The 13,923-nt window shown below is 30.8% G+C and overlaps 2 protein-coding genes across 2 annotated transcripts; both read left to right on the top strand.

Moving 5' to 3' along the window:
• Positions 1–2,638: 2,638 nt before the first annotated feature.
• Positions 2,639–8,440, top strand: LOC113862945 (aspartic proteinase-like protein 2). Its single transcript, XM_027496261.1, has 10 exons — positions 2,639–3,265; positions 3,451–3,580; positions 3,866–4,113; positions 4,704–4,931; positions 5,769–5,931; positions 6,002–6,075; positions 6,966–7,056; positions 7,217–7,292; positions 7,652–7,723; positions 8,081–8,440. The coding sequence occupies exons 1-10, from the start codon at positions 3,045–3,047 to the stop codon at positions 8,224–8,226; spliced, it is 1,449 nt and encodes a 482-aa protein (XP_027352062.1). The 5' UTR covers positions 2,639–3,044; the 3' UTR covers positions 8,227–8,440.
• Positions 8,441–9,698: 1,258 nt separating this feature from the next.
• On the top strand, positions 9,699–10,728 carry LOC113862498. The gene is made up of 3 exons (XM_027495582.1): positions 9,699–9,754; positions 9,847–10,081; positions 10,276–10,728. Exons 1-3 carry the CDS (start codon positions 9,699–9,701, stop codon positions 10,726–10,728), a joined length of 744 nt encoding a protein of 247 aa, XP_027351383.1.
• Positions 10,729–13,923: the final 3,195 nt, after the last annotated feature.

Raw genomic sequence — 13,923 nt, 5'->3', positions numbered from 1 at the left:
TGGATTGAGAATAATACATTTAATTTATGAAAAATATAAATAATAATAAATGTTATTTTTTAAAAAAAATATTATCTTTAAATGTTTAAAATTAACTTTTAAAAAATTTGAAGATAAAGAAATTAAAATTTATTATATAAAATTCTTACTGTGTATTTTAGACACACATTAGTTTTTTTATTATTTTAAATGACAAAAAAATTTTATTTTACAGAGTTTGAATATAAATAATGTATAAAAAATTTAGCTTATCGTTTTAAAAATATTTTAAAATATTGTATTGTGCAAAAAATATTAAATAATTAATAACATTCAGTATAAATAATGAAAATATTAATTAAATTTATAAGTGTTAACAATGAATAAATTTAACAGCTAAAATAAGAAATGTTTAACATGAAATAGTGTTTAAATAAAGTTATATGATAAATTTAACTTTCATCTTAAGATTATTTTTATGTAATTTAATGATAAAATTTTAATTCAATTTCTTAGAAATTTTAAATGATAAGAAGTTCTATATGTACATTATATTTGCTTTAAATTCTTAGAATTGAGAAAAAAAATGTACTGGAAGAATATTAAAGTAAGTTTTTATCATTAAATTATATAAAATAATAATGATTATAAAATGTACATAAATAATCTTTTATTAATTATTATTTTCAAAATTTATCTGTAAATTATGTAAAAAATATCCTTAAAACAATTAAATAAGTTTTAATGATAAATTATAATTTAATTTCTTAGAAATAATAATCAATAAGAAGTTCTTTATGTGAATTTAATATTTACTTTAAATTCTTAGAAGTAAGAAAAGGAATGTAATTTAAAGAATATTGAAGTAAATGTTTACCATTAGATTATATAAAATAATTCTGGTTATTAAATGTAAGTAAGGAATTTTTTATTTTAAAAAATTTAAAGTAAATATTTTATCAGTAAAGTATATAAAAAATTATTCTTAAAATAGTAAAATAAGTTTTAATTATAAACTTTTAATTTAATTTTTTGGAAATTATAAATAATAAGTAGTTCATATAAACTTTTAATTATAAACTTTTAATCTTAAATATGTTTTCACTATATGCAAAATAACACATAAATAAAAGTTCATATATAGTGTTATTTTTATTAAACTTTATATAATTTTATATAATTCAATACATTAATATTATTAAATATTATAATTTTACGTAAAAAATTACAATTTATTGATTTTTTATTATCTATTCTTTTATAAAATATATTTTAATTTAACTTAAAAGTATTTAATTATGTTTCATTTATAAATTATATAATTTAATAAGATAATTCTATAGTATCTTAAAAATTAAAAATACATTTTATGTCATTTTACAGAAAAAATAATTATCATTGTTAATGTTAATATTATATTAAATATGTATAATAAATAGTGAGAGTTAATAATTAGTCATAAAAAGATATAAATATTATTTAATTTTTAAGATACTAGAACAATTGTAATTATCAATTAACAAAGAGTATAAAATATATTTTTAAATTTAAAACACATTAGAAAATACAGGTAATTATTACTTTAATTTAATTTAAAAGTGTAAAATTTTAAACAGAAATTAATTTAAAAGAAGTATTTTTATTAAAGAGTGTTAAAAATATATTTTTAACACATTTTTAATATATTTGTAGTTATTAATTAAAATTTATAAAAATATAATTAAATAAAAAGTAAAAAAATAAAATTTGTATAATTTTTAATAAAATTTAATTAATAATTATAAATATGTTGTGCACATTTCTATTAGATAAGCCAAATTTCGTCCGAAATCGGTAAGTTAGTAATTTTTTATGTGTTAAAAAAAAGTCAACTATGATTTTTCTTATAATTGAAACTTTGACTTATGAAAGTTGTGTACCTTCCACTCATCAGATAAATAATTTCTACGAGACCAAATCTGATTATAATAGGAAAATAAATAATGCAGATATAATAACAATAATAATAATTAATTTAAACATATGATTAAAGATATATGTTAAAAATAATATGTAATATATTTTTTATTAATATTTTTTAATATGTCCTAAAAATATTATATAATATTTTAATATTAAAAAAATATAATATTACAAAATTTAATATATCAATAACATTAAATGTTACAAATTTTAATAATTTTTAAATTTTTTTTAACGGTGCTCTTAAACATTTTAATAATTTATTTTTATTAAAAATTATAACATTTAATGTCATTAATACATTAAACTTATAATATCTTAATTTTTTTAATAAAAACTTATTATTTATACATTAAAATCATGAAATATGTATTTAAAGAATTGTAATAATAAAAAATTATCAAAAATAAATATTTATTATAATTTTATAATTTTGAATTTATTAAATATGCCTTTTTGTATAAAAAAGAATAGGGTGGCAATGGAATGTGAGCTAAAAAGGTGCGTGTAAGTGAATATCTTAGTTGCCAAAAATGGGGTGCATATGTGGCTAAGTGGAGGCAATGGCGTGTGTCTGGCTATTTGTAAGAAAAAGTAAGTAAAGTGGAAATTTGGATAACGAGATGATGCCATGCGCATCGCAATTCCAAAGCAGAAAACAAGGAAAGTTAAGAAGCAAATATGACATAACATTGAAACGAAAGGAACAAACAAACTCCACCAAGCAAAGGACCAAAAAACTGAAATAAAAGAATGAGAGAGAGACATTTTAGATAATCTACGACAACAACAACAATGTGGTTTACGGTTAAGCGATTTTTAGTTTTCATGTTTCTAAATACATTGTACTAGACGTGTCGTTTACCGTTGAAGCCGCGAAGTTCTCTCTCTCTCTCTCTTTCTCTTTCATATGTCTGTTTTTAACAAAGTGGCTTCCATTTCTATAGCACTTGTTTGTTTTTTTGTTTCCCTCTCCCTCTTCTTTCATTCATTCACCGACCCTTTTTTCTCTTTGGGTCGGCAATGGTTCGAAGCTAATTCGCTTCTTTCGATTTGTTTCTCTGTTGTTCATTGTTGCTTTGCTTAGAAGTTAGCTACCCTTAATGGATCTCAGAGAAAGATTGGTGCTTTTTCATGTGGGGTTGTTTGTTGTGCAATTCTGTTGCTTCGCCAATGCCAATTTGGTCCTCCATGTTGAGCGCAAATTCAAGGGTCCCAATCAAAGCCTTCGTGAAATCAAAGCTCATGATACTCGTCGCCATGGTAGATTCCTCTCTGCTGTTGATGTCCCTCTTGGTGGCAATGGCCTAGCTTCTTCAACTGGGTTTGCTTCCTTCTTGTTCTTCTCTTCTCATTTTATTTGTTTTTGATTGCATGGAATTGTTGTTATAATTAATAGGTGTTACCATGGTTTGCATATTTTTTTTTCTGTCATGAATGGTTTGAAGAAGAGAAAATAGTCAACTTTTTCCATGTGGGTGTTTGGTGTTATTTGTTTCCTTTATTCAGGCTGTACTATACCAAAATTGGGCTTGGCTCTCCTCCAAAGGATTACTATGTGCAAGTTGATACAGGAAGTGACATTCTGTGGGTGAATTGTGCTGGCTGTACTGCATGTCCCAAGAAAAGTGGTCTTGGGGTATGTGTCTAGTTAATTTACTGCTTCAACATTCATGCCATTTAAGTATATTGAGAGTTGCTATGGTACCTTGATGAGTATTGATTTTTGCTGATTTTCATAATTAATGTTTGATGTCCATAAATTATAACCTTGCAACCAATAAATCTATGATGAATTAGGGAAAAAAAGAGTATTGGAATAGTCCCTATGTATATGACATCTGAGGCATGCTTTATATACTAAAATTTATATTGCTTCACCACTTACCAATGTAGGTTTTGTAATATTATTGTTATGTTGCAGATGGACTTGACCCTCTATGATCCAAGCCAATCCAAAACTTCAAATGTGGTTCCTTGTGACGATGAATTTTGCACTTCCATGTATGATGGTCCAGTTTCTGGCTGCAAGCAAGACATGTCCTGCCCCTACAGCATCACTTATGGAGATGGAAGTATGACCACTGGGTCCTATGTTAAGGATTTAATTACATTTGACAAAGTCAATGGTAATCTCCAGACTACACCGGACAATGGTAGTGTGATTTTTGGGTGAGTGTAATTTATAATACTTCACATCAGGCACAAATGCACACAGTTGAGCAGGGGACGTAGATGAATGACTTGACCAATGATTGAACCTTTGATTTTATTGCATTCCTTAAAGACTGGGGTCAATGCCCATAGAGCTACAAGCTCATTGGCGCATTTTAGTCAAATATTGCACGCCTCAATAGGATTAGGATCTTCTGTCAATGTTGCTGAATTTAATATGTTCTTATTTTTGCTTGTCCTGAGAGAATTCTTCTTGTAAACCACAGTTAACTGCTTTGTTTATGTGGATAATTTCTGTAATAATCATTTGTCTGCTTCTACTAGATTTTTCTTGGGGAGTCGTTGCCACGTGACCCAAAGGTCACAGTTACCCTTCCCTGGATCCTGTGCATAACATGTGGTTTATAGCACCGGGCTTCCCTTTTTTTTTTTTTTTTGGGGGGGGGGGGGTGTTGGGAGTTTCAGTGTGCATTTTTGTTTATGCTTGCAACTATATAGCTTCCTAGGTTGGTAAAGCCATAAAGAAAATGGTCATTATTATTTTTTTTTTGGAGTTTATGTCTTCCTGATTATTCACTTGTTGATAGGTGTGGTAATAAACAATCTGGGACTTTGAGTTCATCTTCTGATGAATCCCTTGATGGAATAATGGGTTTTGGACAAGCGCATTCTTCTGTGCTTTCACAGCTTGCTTCAACTCAAAAGATGAAAAAAGTATTTTCACACTGCCTTGACAATATTAAAGGAGGAGGAATATTTGCCATAGGGGAAGTGGTGCAGCCAAAACTTAATACAACTTCATTGGTACCAAGAATGTATGTGCATAATCATCTTAGCTTTTTGTTCCCAGGCCTTATTATTTGTTGTAACTGCATTTGATTTGTTATGTTGTTTGATCACAGTAATTTGATATGTCACTGTGGTATCTATTTAATGATAATGCTACTGCCATTTAACTTCAGGAGAAGCAAATATATTACGTTTTCTTGAATGCAATTTTCCAGAAAACTTGTATTAACTTAGGACTTCTTTATTATTTAGTCAAATTTAGCAAAGGCCTTATGATTATGGTATAAAATTTATCAGATGATGAAAATAATGTAAATGTGAAATATATAGTTGGAATTAAACATTTAAACAAATCATCTGTAATGGATTTTCATTTGCCGCCCAATATGTTGCTTCACATCAATCACATTATTGTAGATGTGTCAAGCAATCTGCCTTTTCAGGTTCTGATTTTTCTTTCTCCTGTTTAAGGTCTTGTTGGAGTTATTTAAGATTATTGTATTTCTTTGTGGTTACTGCAAGAAAGTGTAGATATGTAATGTCAGCTCTCTTTCTATCTCTAGTATTTAACATTGCATGCATGATGAGTCCTTTTTGTTTTCTGTGGTCCACCTGAATGGCCAATGGATTCCATAGACAACTGAATAAAGGTTTCCTTTTGCATCTTTTTTTCTTGAGGCCTTCATCTTCTATGAAGGTAGATTCATTCTGCAATCTCTGATATAAGCAATAAAAACTTTCATTGTAAGCTCTCTGGCATATTCTCTTGTAGATGATCTATCAGATTCTTCTAATGTGTTTTATATCAAGTTTAGATTTTGCGATAGAATTATGTCATAACTGTAGTATACTGACAATTTTAGGGCACACTACAATGTGATTCTGAAGGACATGGAGGTTGGTGGGGACTCTATACAGCTCCCGTTAGATATATTTGATTCTTCAAGTGGGAGGGGAACAATAATAGATAGTGGTACAACCTTGGCTTATCTTCCAGCCTCGGTTTATGACCAGCTAGTGGAGAAGGTAAGTGTATTTTTATGGCTGTGTAAATCGATTTTTACCACTTGAATTCTCATGATTTTCTTTTTTATAGATTTTGGCTCAGCAGTCTGACCTGAAATTATATCTTATTGAGGATCAATTTACTTGTTTCCATTATTCCAAAAAGTACGATACTTATCTCTGTGACTTCATTTTACTTCTTATTAAGAGGAAATTTTGTGTTTCTCTTTTGAAATAAGTATCATTTTCCAATATTAAGTTGTTATGCTCTTTCTATTTGATTTGTCATTGTTGTTTAGTGGACATATACACTGTTTTACTAAATTTATGTTAGATACTATGGTTTATTTTCTTGGTTTTTAGTCCATATGATATGGCAATGCCGATTTGTTATTTAAATTTATATTAAAAAATATCTAGCACTGCTTTGATAATATTAGTAATAAAATATTCTGGAGTATGCAAGCGGTAAAATGATTGTGACAAAATGCAGATGTGTTTTTGTATTTGAACTTGAGCAGTGACAGAGCTTTGACATAAACAATATGTTGACTTTGAAATTACTGACTAGATCCTTGTTGAAGTAAACGAATCTGGTAGCATTATATGGATTATTTTAATAGACAAGGAGCATTGCAGGCCTTTATCTTAAAATAATACTTTGAGATGCCCTTTCTTGGTCCTTTTTTATTTTTTGTTTGGGTTTTTGTTTTTCTATTACTTTGTCCTTTTTCTTTGTTTAGGAATGTAGCTGTTGAGTGGGTTGCATGGTTATCAACAAATAGTCTCAAAAATGATTGTTCAACTTGACTAGAAGTATATAAAAACTTTTCCTGCCACATGTACAACATTATATCAGAAGACATTATTTGTTCAAAATAAGATAGTCCTATGAATACAGAAATAGTAATTGGGCACAAACGATTCAAATGATATTGGGATATATAAAATGCATTATTTTGTTGAAATAAGTTTCATCAGTTAAAGAAGGCAGTGAGTTCACTTTTATTGTCTGGCATGTGCAGTTCTTAACTAGTTGACCATTAATTTTGCAGTGTTGATGATGCATTTCCAGTTGTCAAGTTTTTCTTTGAGGAGGGGCTTACTCTAAAAGCTTATCCTCACGAATACCTGTTCAAGTTCGATGTGAGTGCAAACTTGATTATTCATTGTATATGTACCTTGCTACTGATTTGAGAAGCTTTGTGGCTGCTAGATGCTCAAACATTAAAAAAATATACAAGTTTATTTTAATATGAAATCAATAGTTCTATTTCTTGATATTATTGTCTTCATTGTCCTCCAGGATGACATGCAATGTATTGGCTGGCAAAAAAGTATGTCAGAAACTAAGGATGGAAAGGACTTAATTCTTCTTGGAGGTAAAGTTTAGAATTAAACTTCACTTATAATTTACTCGATTGACTCATTTCATGGTATAATTTTATTAAAGGTTCATTTTATTTAGTTCCCTTAACTGTTTTTGACATGTAAAGTTTAAGAACTTGAATTTTCTGTTAGCTGTAGAGTCTGTTTCTGTTATATATTAGCTTTTTATTTGAGTTAAAAACTTTGATATAGTTATGTTTGTACCTTTACTGCTCTGTATGCTAAATATGATGAATTAAATATCCATATGACCTGGCTTATGGTAGTTTAAAACTTCTATTTATTTTAGAAATTAGTGCTACTTATGTTGGATGATTATCATTCATTAACTTTGAATTATTTCCAATTGCAGATTTGGTGCTGTCAAACAAATTAGTTATGTATGATCTTGAAAATATGGTCATTGGATGGGGCGATTACAATTGTGAGTACCCTCTTATTTATATGATAAATTTACAAAAATTGTTCCAATCATATCACCTAGGATTGATTCATGTAAGACACTAATAAAATCATATTTCATGTCTCCTGAAAGTTTTTTGAGATTTATGACTCAGGTGTGTTTAGATATACAGTTTAATTGAGCTCTTATTCAATAAGTTTTTTTAACCGATGACTTATTTCATAAATTTAAACGTGAAATTTATTAAAATAAGCTAACAATAACTGATTTTAATAAGTTATATCAAGAAGTTTATTGCAATAAACTTAAACAAAGCTTATGAAAGGTATGACACTTATATTGTCTTTTAAGGTTAAAGTTGTTTTCTTGATTCTTTAGGCTCTTCCAGCATAAAAGTGAAGGATAGCAGTACTGGAACTGTATACACAGTGGGAGCACATGATCTTTCTTCAGCTTCCACAGTGTTAATTGGAAGAATATTGACGTTGTTTTTGTTGGCTATTGCCTTGCTAATAAGCACTTAAGTTCCTAGTTCTACAACATACGAGGGATGGCATTTTTTCTTCTTCTTTTATTTGTAACATAATTCTTGATGGCGAGCTTGATGCTAATAAATAAATCATTTCTCGTATAAATAGAAGTGAGAAAGGGGAGAGTTTTTAACTTTCTTTTCAATTACCTCCTTTTCGAACAATTTTTTAAGTGAGGAAAGTAAAATATCCCAAATGGATCATATCATGGTCTATGCTGATGAATATTGCTACATATAATAAAAACTTTCTGAAATATATGTATACATTTTATATATAGTAAATTTTTACCGAAAATCACATGATGTTGCTGTCAAGAAATATGGTTAAGAAGAGAGAAATAAAATAAAGTTAAGTGAAAGGTAAAAGTGTATTGAATAAAATAATAAAAATGAGTTACAAGAGGAGTAAGAAGGCTTATATAGCCAACTAATTTCTTAATTAATGTTCCTTATCTCTAATTAAATTTTACATTTCCAACAATTACTGAATTCACAACTTTTAATAAAAACTTACCATTTTTTTATTTCTTAACATATATCTTAAAAAAAAACACATACACCCATATATCCATTATGCAAGTTCCACTAATTTTTGCTCAGTAAATCACTATTACCCTCTAAAATGTGAGTTCCATAGGATTTGTCATGATGAGGGAAGAGATTTAAGAAGAACACAACATTTTATCGTCTTGGGCATGGAACTTATCTTTTTGGATCCTAACCCAAAGAAAAATGAAAAACAAAAGCTCGTTTACATGTAGACCTACAACAACTTACCATGTGAACATAGAAAGAAAGCCTACAAAATAAAAATAAAATTAGAAAGCCTACAAAATAAAAATAAAATTAAAAATAATTACGTCAATATACAAAGAAAATTTACATAGAATCTAATCAGGTCCCGTTTGTTTATTATTTCTTAAATAAAAATATGCTTAATTAAAATATCCTTAAAAAAAGTTTACTAATTTTATTAAAAATTAAAAGAGAAATTTCAAAAAATAAAAAATATGTATCATAAAAGTGATTTTTTAAACCTATCTAAATATACTTTTAAGAGAGAAGCTTTTATGTAACCCAAAATCCTAAATCCATTAGATATTTTTGTATAAGGACAGATTCAGAGACAGATTCACAGGAGAACAAGTGGGAACCCTAACCTCCCATAAATGCCTTTGTTTGTATAAAAAAGAATAATTTTATAAGTTACAAATATACATAAAAGTTTGTTCACATATTGTTCCTTCTTTAAGTCCATATGTTACTTTGTTACTAGCTGTTTATCATTAGTCTCCATAATGATGATAAATAGCTAGTAACAAAGTAAGAACAATATGTGAACAAACTTTTACATATATTTGGTGTTTATGGGATACTGATAGCTAATAACAAAGTAACATACAGGTGGAGACAGAGCAAAAAAAATTATTCAAAAGATAGGTTTTAATGAGTTTTTCGTGGTAGATGCGTCTGGTCATGCAGGGGGTATTTGGTGTTTATGGGATACTGATAGCTGGAAGGTTGATGTGATTATTTCTGGTGTCCAATTTATTCACATGAAGGTACAATGACATAATGATGATCTTTGGTTCTTAACTACGGTGTATGGCAGCCCCCAAGCCTTATCAAGACGTGATCTTTGGTATAACTTAAAGAACATTGCCCAATCAGTGTCTTCTCAACCTTGGTGCTTGGTTGGTGACTTCAATGCTACTTTGAATAGTTGGGATCATAAAGGTAGATCGAGGGATACTCAGAATCTTGTTTGTCCTTTATTTCAAGCCTTTATGAGAGATTGTAACCTCGTGGATGCTGGCTTTGTTGGCTCCCTTTTACCTGGAAACGTGGTACATTGTATGAACGTCTTGATAGAATTATTCTTAACTTGGATTGGAGACTTAGATTTGAGCAAATGTTTGTCCGCCATCTTTCTCCCTTCAAATCTGATCATAACCCGCTGCTTATGGATTTTCATAAATTTGATGGTCCGAATAGAGGTAGACGTCCCTTTCGTTTTGTGGCTGCTTGGCTAACTCATAAGGACCTCCCAAATGTTGTTCGTAATTTATGGAATGAGGCATCTCCATGGAATACTAATTTGACTACCCTGCAGGATGGATTAAGAGATTGGAACCAAAATGTCTTTGGTAATATCTTCAAGCGAAAAAAGGAAATTATGAAGTGGCTTGATGGTATATCTAGGAGTCTCTCACATGGCCCTAATGTATATTTGGAAGGCCTTCAACAAAGGCTTTGGAAGGACTATGAGAAAATCCTGTTGCGTGAGGAGCTTCTTTGGTTCCAAAAGTCTAGGTGTAAGTGGTTACAGTTTGGGGATAAGAATAGTAAATATTTTCATGGGACTACTATAGTGAGACGTAAAAAGAATAAAATTGAAAGTTTGCAAGCTGATGATGGGAGCTTGATTATTGATGGTTATGCGTTGGAACATCATGCCCTTAACTACTTACAAGGACGAAGATCTAGCAATTGAGTTTTGCCTCTATGGATGCTTTCCAAGTATGCTTGCTGATCAGTTTGATAGTTTGAATATTGATATTTCTGCTAAAGAGATTAAAAAAGGTATATTTTTCATGGAGAGTCTCAGAGCTCCTGGAAAGGATGATTTCCAAGCAATATTCTATCAGAGTCACTGGAAAACTGTGGGTCATTCTCTATGCTCTTTTATTAAAGTCTTTATTATAGTCCTAGTGGTATTAGAGATATTATGATTCTTAAGCTAGATATAGTGACTTCTATTAAGCAGTTTCAGCCTATTAGTCTATGTAATGTGTCTTATAAAGCTATCACTAAGCTGTTGGCTAGCCAGTTGAGAAGTATTATGAATCATGTGGTTGGGACAAGTCAATGTAGCTTTATTCTAGGGAGGCATGAGAATGATAATATTGTTATTACTCAAGAAGCTATTCATTCTATGAGGAAGATGAAAGGTAAGAAAGGGTTCATGGCAATCAAAATTGATTTTGAGAAAGCTTATGACAGGCTTAAATGGAGTTTCATAACAGATACTTTGATTGATGTTGGCATCCCCGAAAAAATGCGTCAGGTTATCATGCATTGCATTAGCTCTCCCTCTATGAACTTGCTTTGGAATGGGGAGATGTTGGATCAATTTATTCCTGAACGTGTTATCCGTCAAGGTGATCCTATCTCCTCCTATATTTTTGTCCTTTGCTTGGAGAGACTTGCCCATCTTATTAATGTGGCTGTTGATAATGGATTGTGGAAGCCTATACAGTTGTCCAGAGGTGGTTCTAAAATTACTCATCTTGCCTTTGCGGATGACTTGGTCCTCTTTGCTGAAGTAAGTCTTGATCAAGTTCATTTTATTTCTTCCTGTCTTGATATTTTTTGTCAAAGTTCAGGACAACGCATTAATAAAGATAAAACTAGAATTTTTTTTCTTTAGGAATGTAAATCATAATATTAGAAATGAAATTAGTTCCTCTTTTGGTTTCCAGAGAACTGATGATTTGGGTAAATACCTAGGTGTTCCTTTATTTCATAAAAGAGTTTCTAGGAATACTTTTAAATTTATTATTGATAAAGCTAACCAAAGGTTGAATTCTTGGAAGGTAAAAACCCTCTCTTTTGCAAGTAGGTTGACGCTTACTAAATCTGTGCTTGGAGCTCTCCCTGCCTATGCGATGCAAACGTGCTGGATTCCCAAACAAGTATGTGATGATCTTGATAGAATTAATTGATCCTTTCTCTAAGGAGATTCGGCGAATAAGAGGAAAGTTTACCTGGTGAATTAGTCCACTATTTGTAAGTCAAAACTCCAAGGAGGCCTCGGATTGCACCAATTTAGACCTCTAAACATTGCTTTTATGATGAAGATTGGTTGGGGCTTGATCAATCATCCAGAAGATTTATGGGTGAAGGTCCTTCGTAGTAAGTACAAATGTGGCTCAAATCATATACCCACCGTGACTCGAAGGAATGCAGACTCAAATCTTTGGCAGGACGTTTAGGCTAACTGGAATGATCTCTAAAGTAACATTACTTGGAAGATAGGAAATGGGAGAAGAATCAAGTTTTGGACTAACTCTTGGGTGACCCATGCTGGACCTCTTCTACCCACTGCCACTAATATGCCTACTAGTAGTGATCTTGAGAAAATTGTTAGTGACTTTATAGACCGAAATGAGCAATGGAATATGGGTCTTCTCAAGCAAGTTATAAACCCTGAGTGGTGCAACAAAATAGTTGCCATGATGCCACCCTTTGATGGAATTGATGACGATTCTATTGCTTGGAAGAATACTAATGATGGTTGGTTTACCATTAAGAGTCCTTATGAGTTTGTTTCCGGGATTGATACCAGCATAAGACAAAATAAATTGTTTCATTTGGGATTGGAAAGGGCCTCAAAAGATTCGTTGTCTCCTGTGGAAGATCACACATAATGCTATTTTGACTAACTTAGCTCGTTTCCAAAGGAACATGGCCTCCTTAGGATTGTGCTCGCTATGCTCTAACATTGATGAATCAATCTTGCATGCCCTGCGAGATTGCGATGAGGTAAAACCGGTTTGGCTTCGATTAATTCCAATTACTAATAGATCTTTTTTTCTTGCAGGTGACTTGAATACTTGGCTTTATGATAACTTGGCACTGGAGGAATGGAGTATTGTTTTTGGGATGACTATTTATGAACTTTAGCAAAGGAGAAATGTTTTTGTTTTTGAAGATAAGAAGCATTCTATAGAGAAAATTAATTAAGAATAAAGCTAAGGACGTTTCTAGTTGCTGTGCAATGAAAACTTCGACAAGGACAACAGTTATAGATGGTAGCCACAATGGAATTAGATGGCAATGCCCACTGGAGGAATGGGTCAAGCTGAATTGTGATGAGTCTCTCTATCCTCAGACAAATCTTGCCACATGTAGAGGTGTTCTTAGAGATCAATCGGGGGTCTTTTGCTTCGCGTATGCCTTTAAACTGGATTTTTGCTCAATTCTTCATGCTGAACTGTGGAGTATCCTACATGGATTGGATATTGCCATAGGACGGGCTTATAATCATATTGTGATTTAAATTGACTCCCTTCTTATGTTAAGATCCTCGATAAAGGATGTCGCCCTTGTCACCTATGTGCACCCATGGTTACAAGGATTAGACAAAAAAACACATGCTATCACCTGTGTTTGGACTCATATCTACCGTGAAGCTAACTTTGTCACAGATGCCTTAACTAAACATTTTCATAGAACGAGTTTTGATTCTAAGATTTTTTATGTTGTCCCAGATTTCTTTTATATTCCTTTGTTAGCTGATTCTTCAGCAACCCTTTTTTATAGGGGGATGTAGTTATTTTCCTTGTTTTGGGCTTTAGCCCTTTCCTTTCATAAAAAAAAAAAGATGTTTATCATTATTGTCAAACGCTCAAAATCTTTATAAAAGAGAAACAAAATGGGTAATTGATTATGGGGTTATGCAAATTCAAAGATAGCCTAATGATATAGTCACAAATCTAATTTGTATCATGAAGGATCAAGATTGTGGTTCATAATTCTGGTCTATGAAATCCAAGAGTATTTGTGGTTCATTTAAAAAATTAGTCATATGGTTAAACCTTCGCATTAACTGAAAGAAGGAAATGTGTCAGATGATCAAGGTTTGTTACCTCAAGAATCAAGATCACCAACTCTATTGTTTGTTTTA

The sequence above is a fragment of the Abrus precatorius genome, unplaced genomic scaffold (assembly GCF_003935025.1).
Source record: "Abrus precatorius isolate BTA unplaced genomic scaffold, Abrus_2018 Scaffold3, whole genome shotgun sequence".
In the NCBI taxonomy this organism is placed as follows: Eukaryota; Viridiplantae; Streptophyta; class Magnoliopsida; order Fabales; family Fabaceae; genus Abrus; species Abrus precatorius.
The sequence above is the reverse complement of the archived record's forward strand: the minus strand, read 5'-3'. Positions and strand labels throughout refer to the sequence as shown.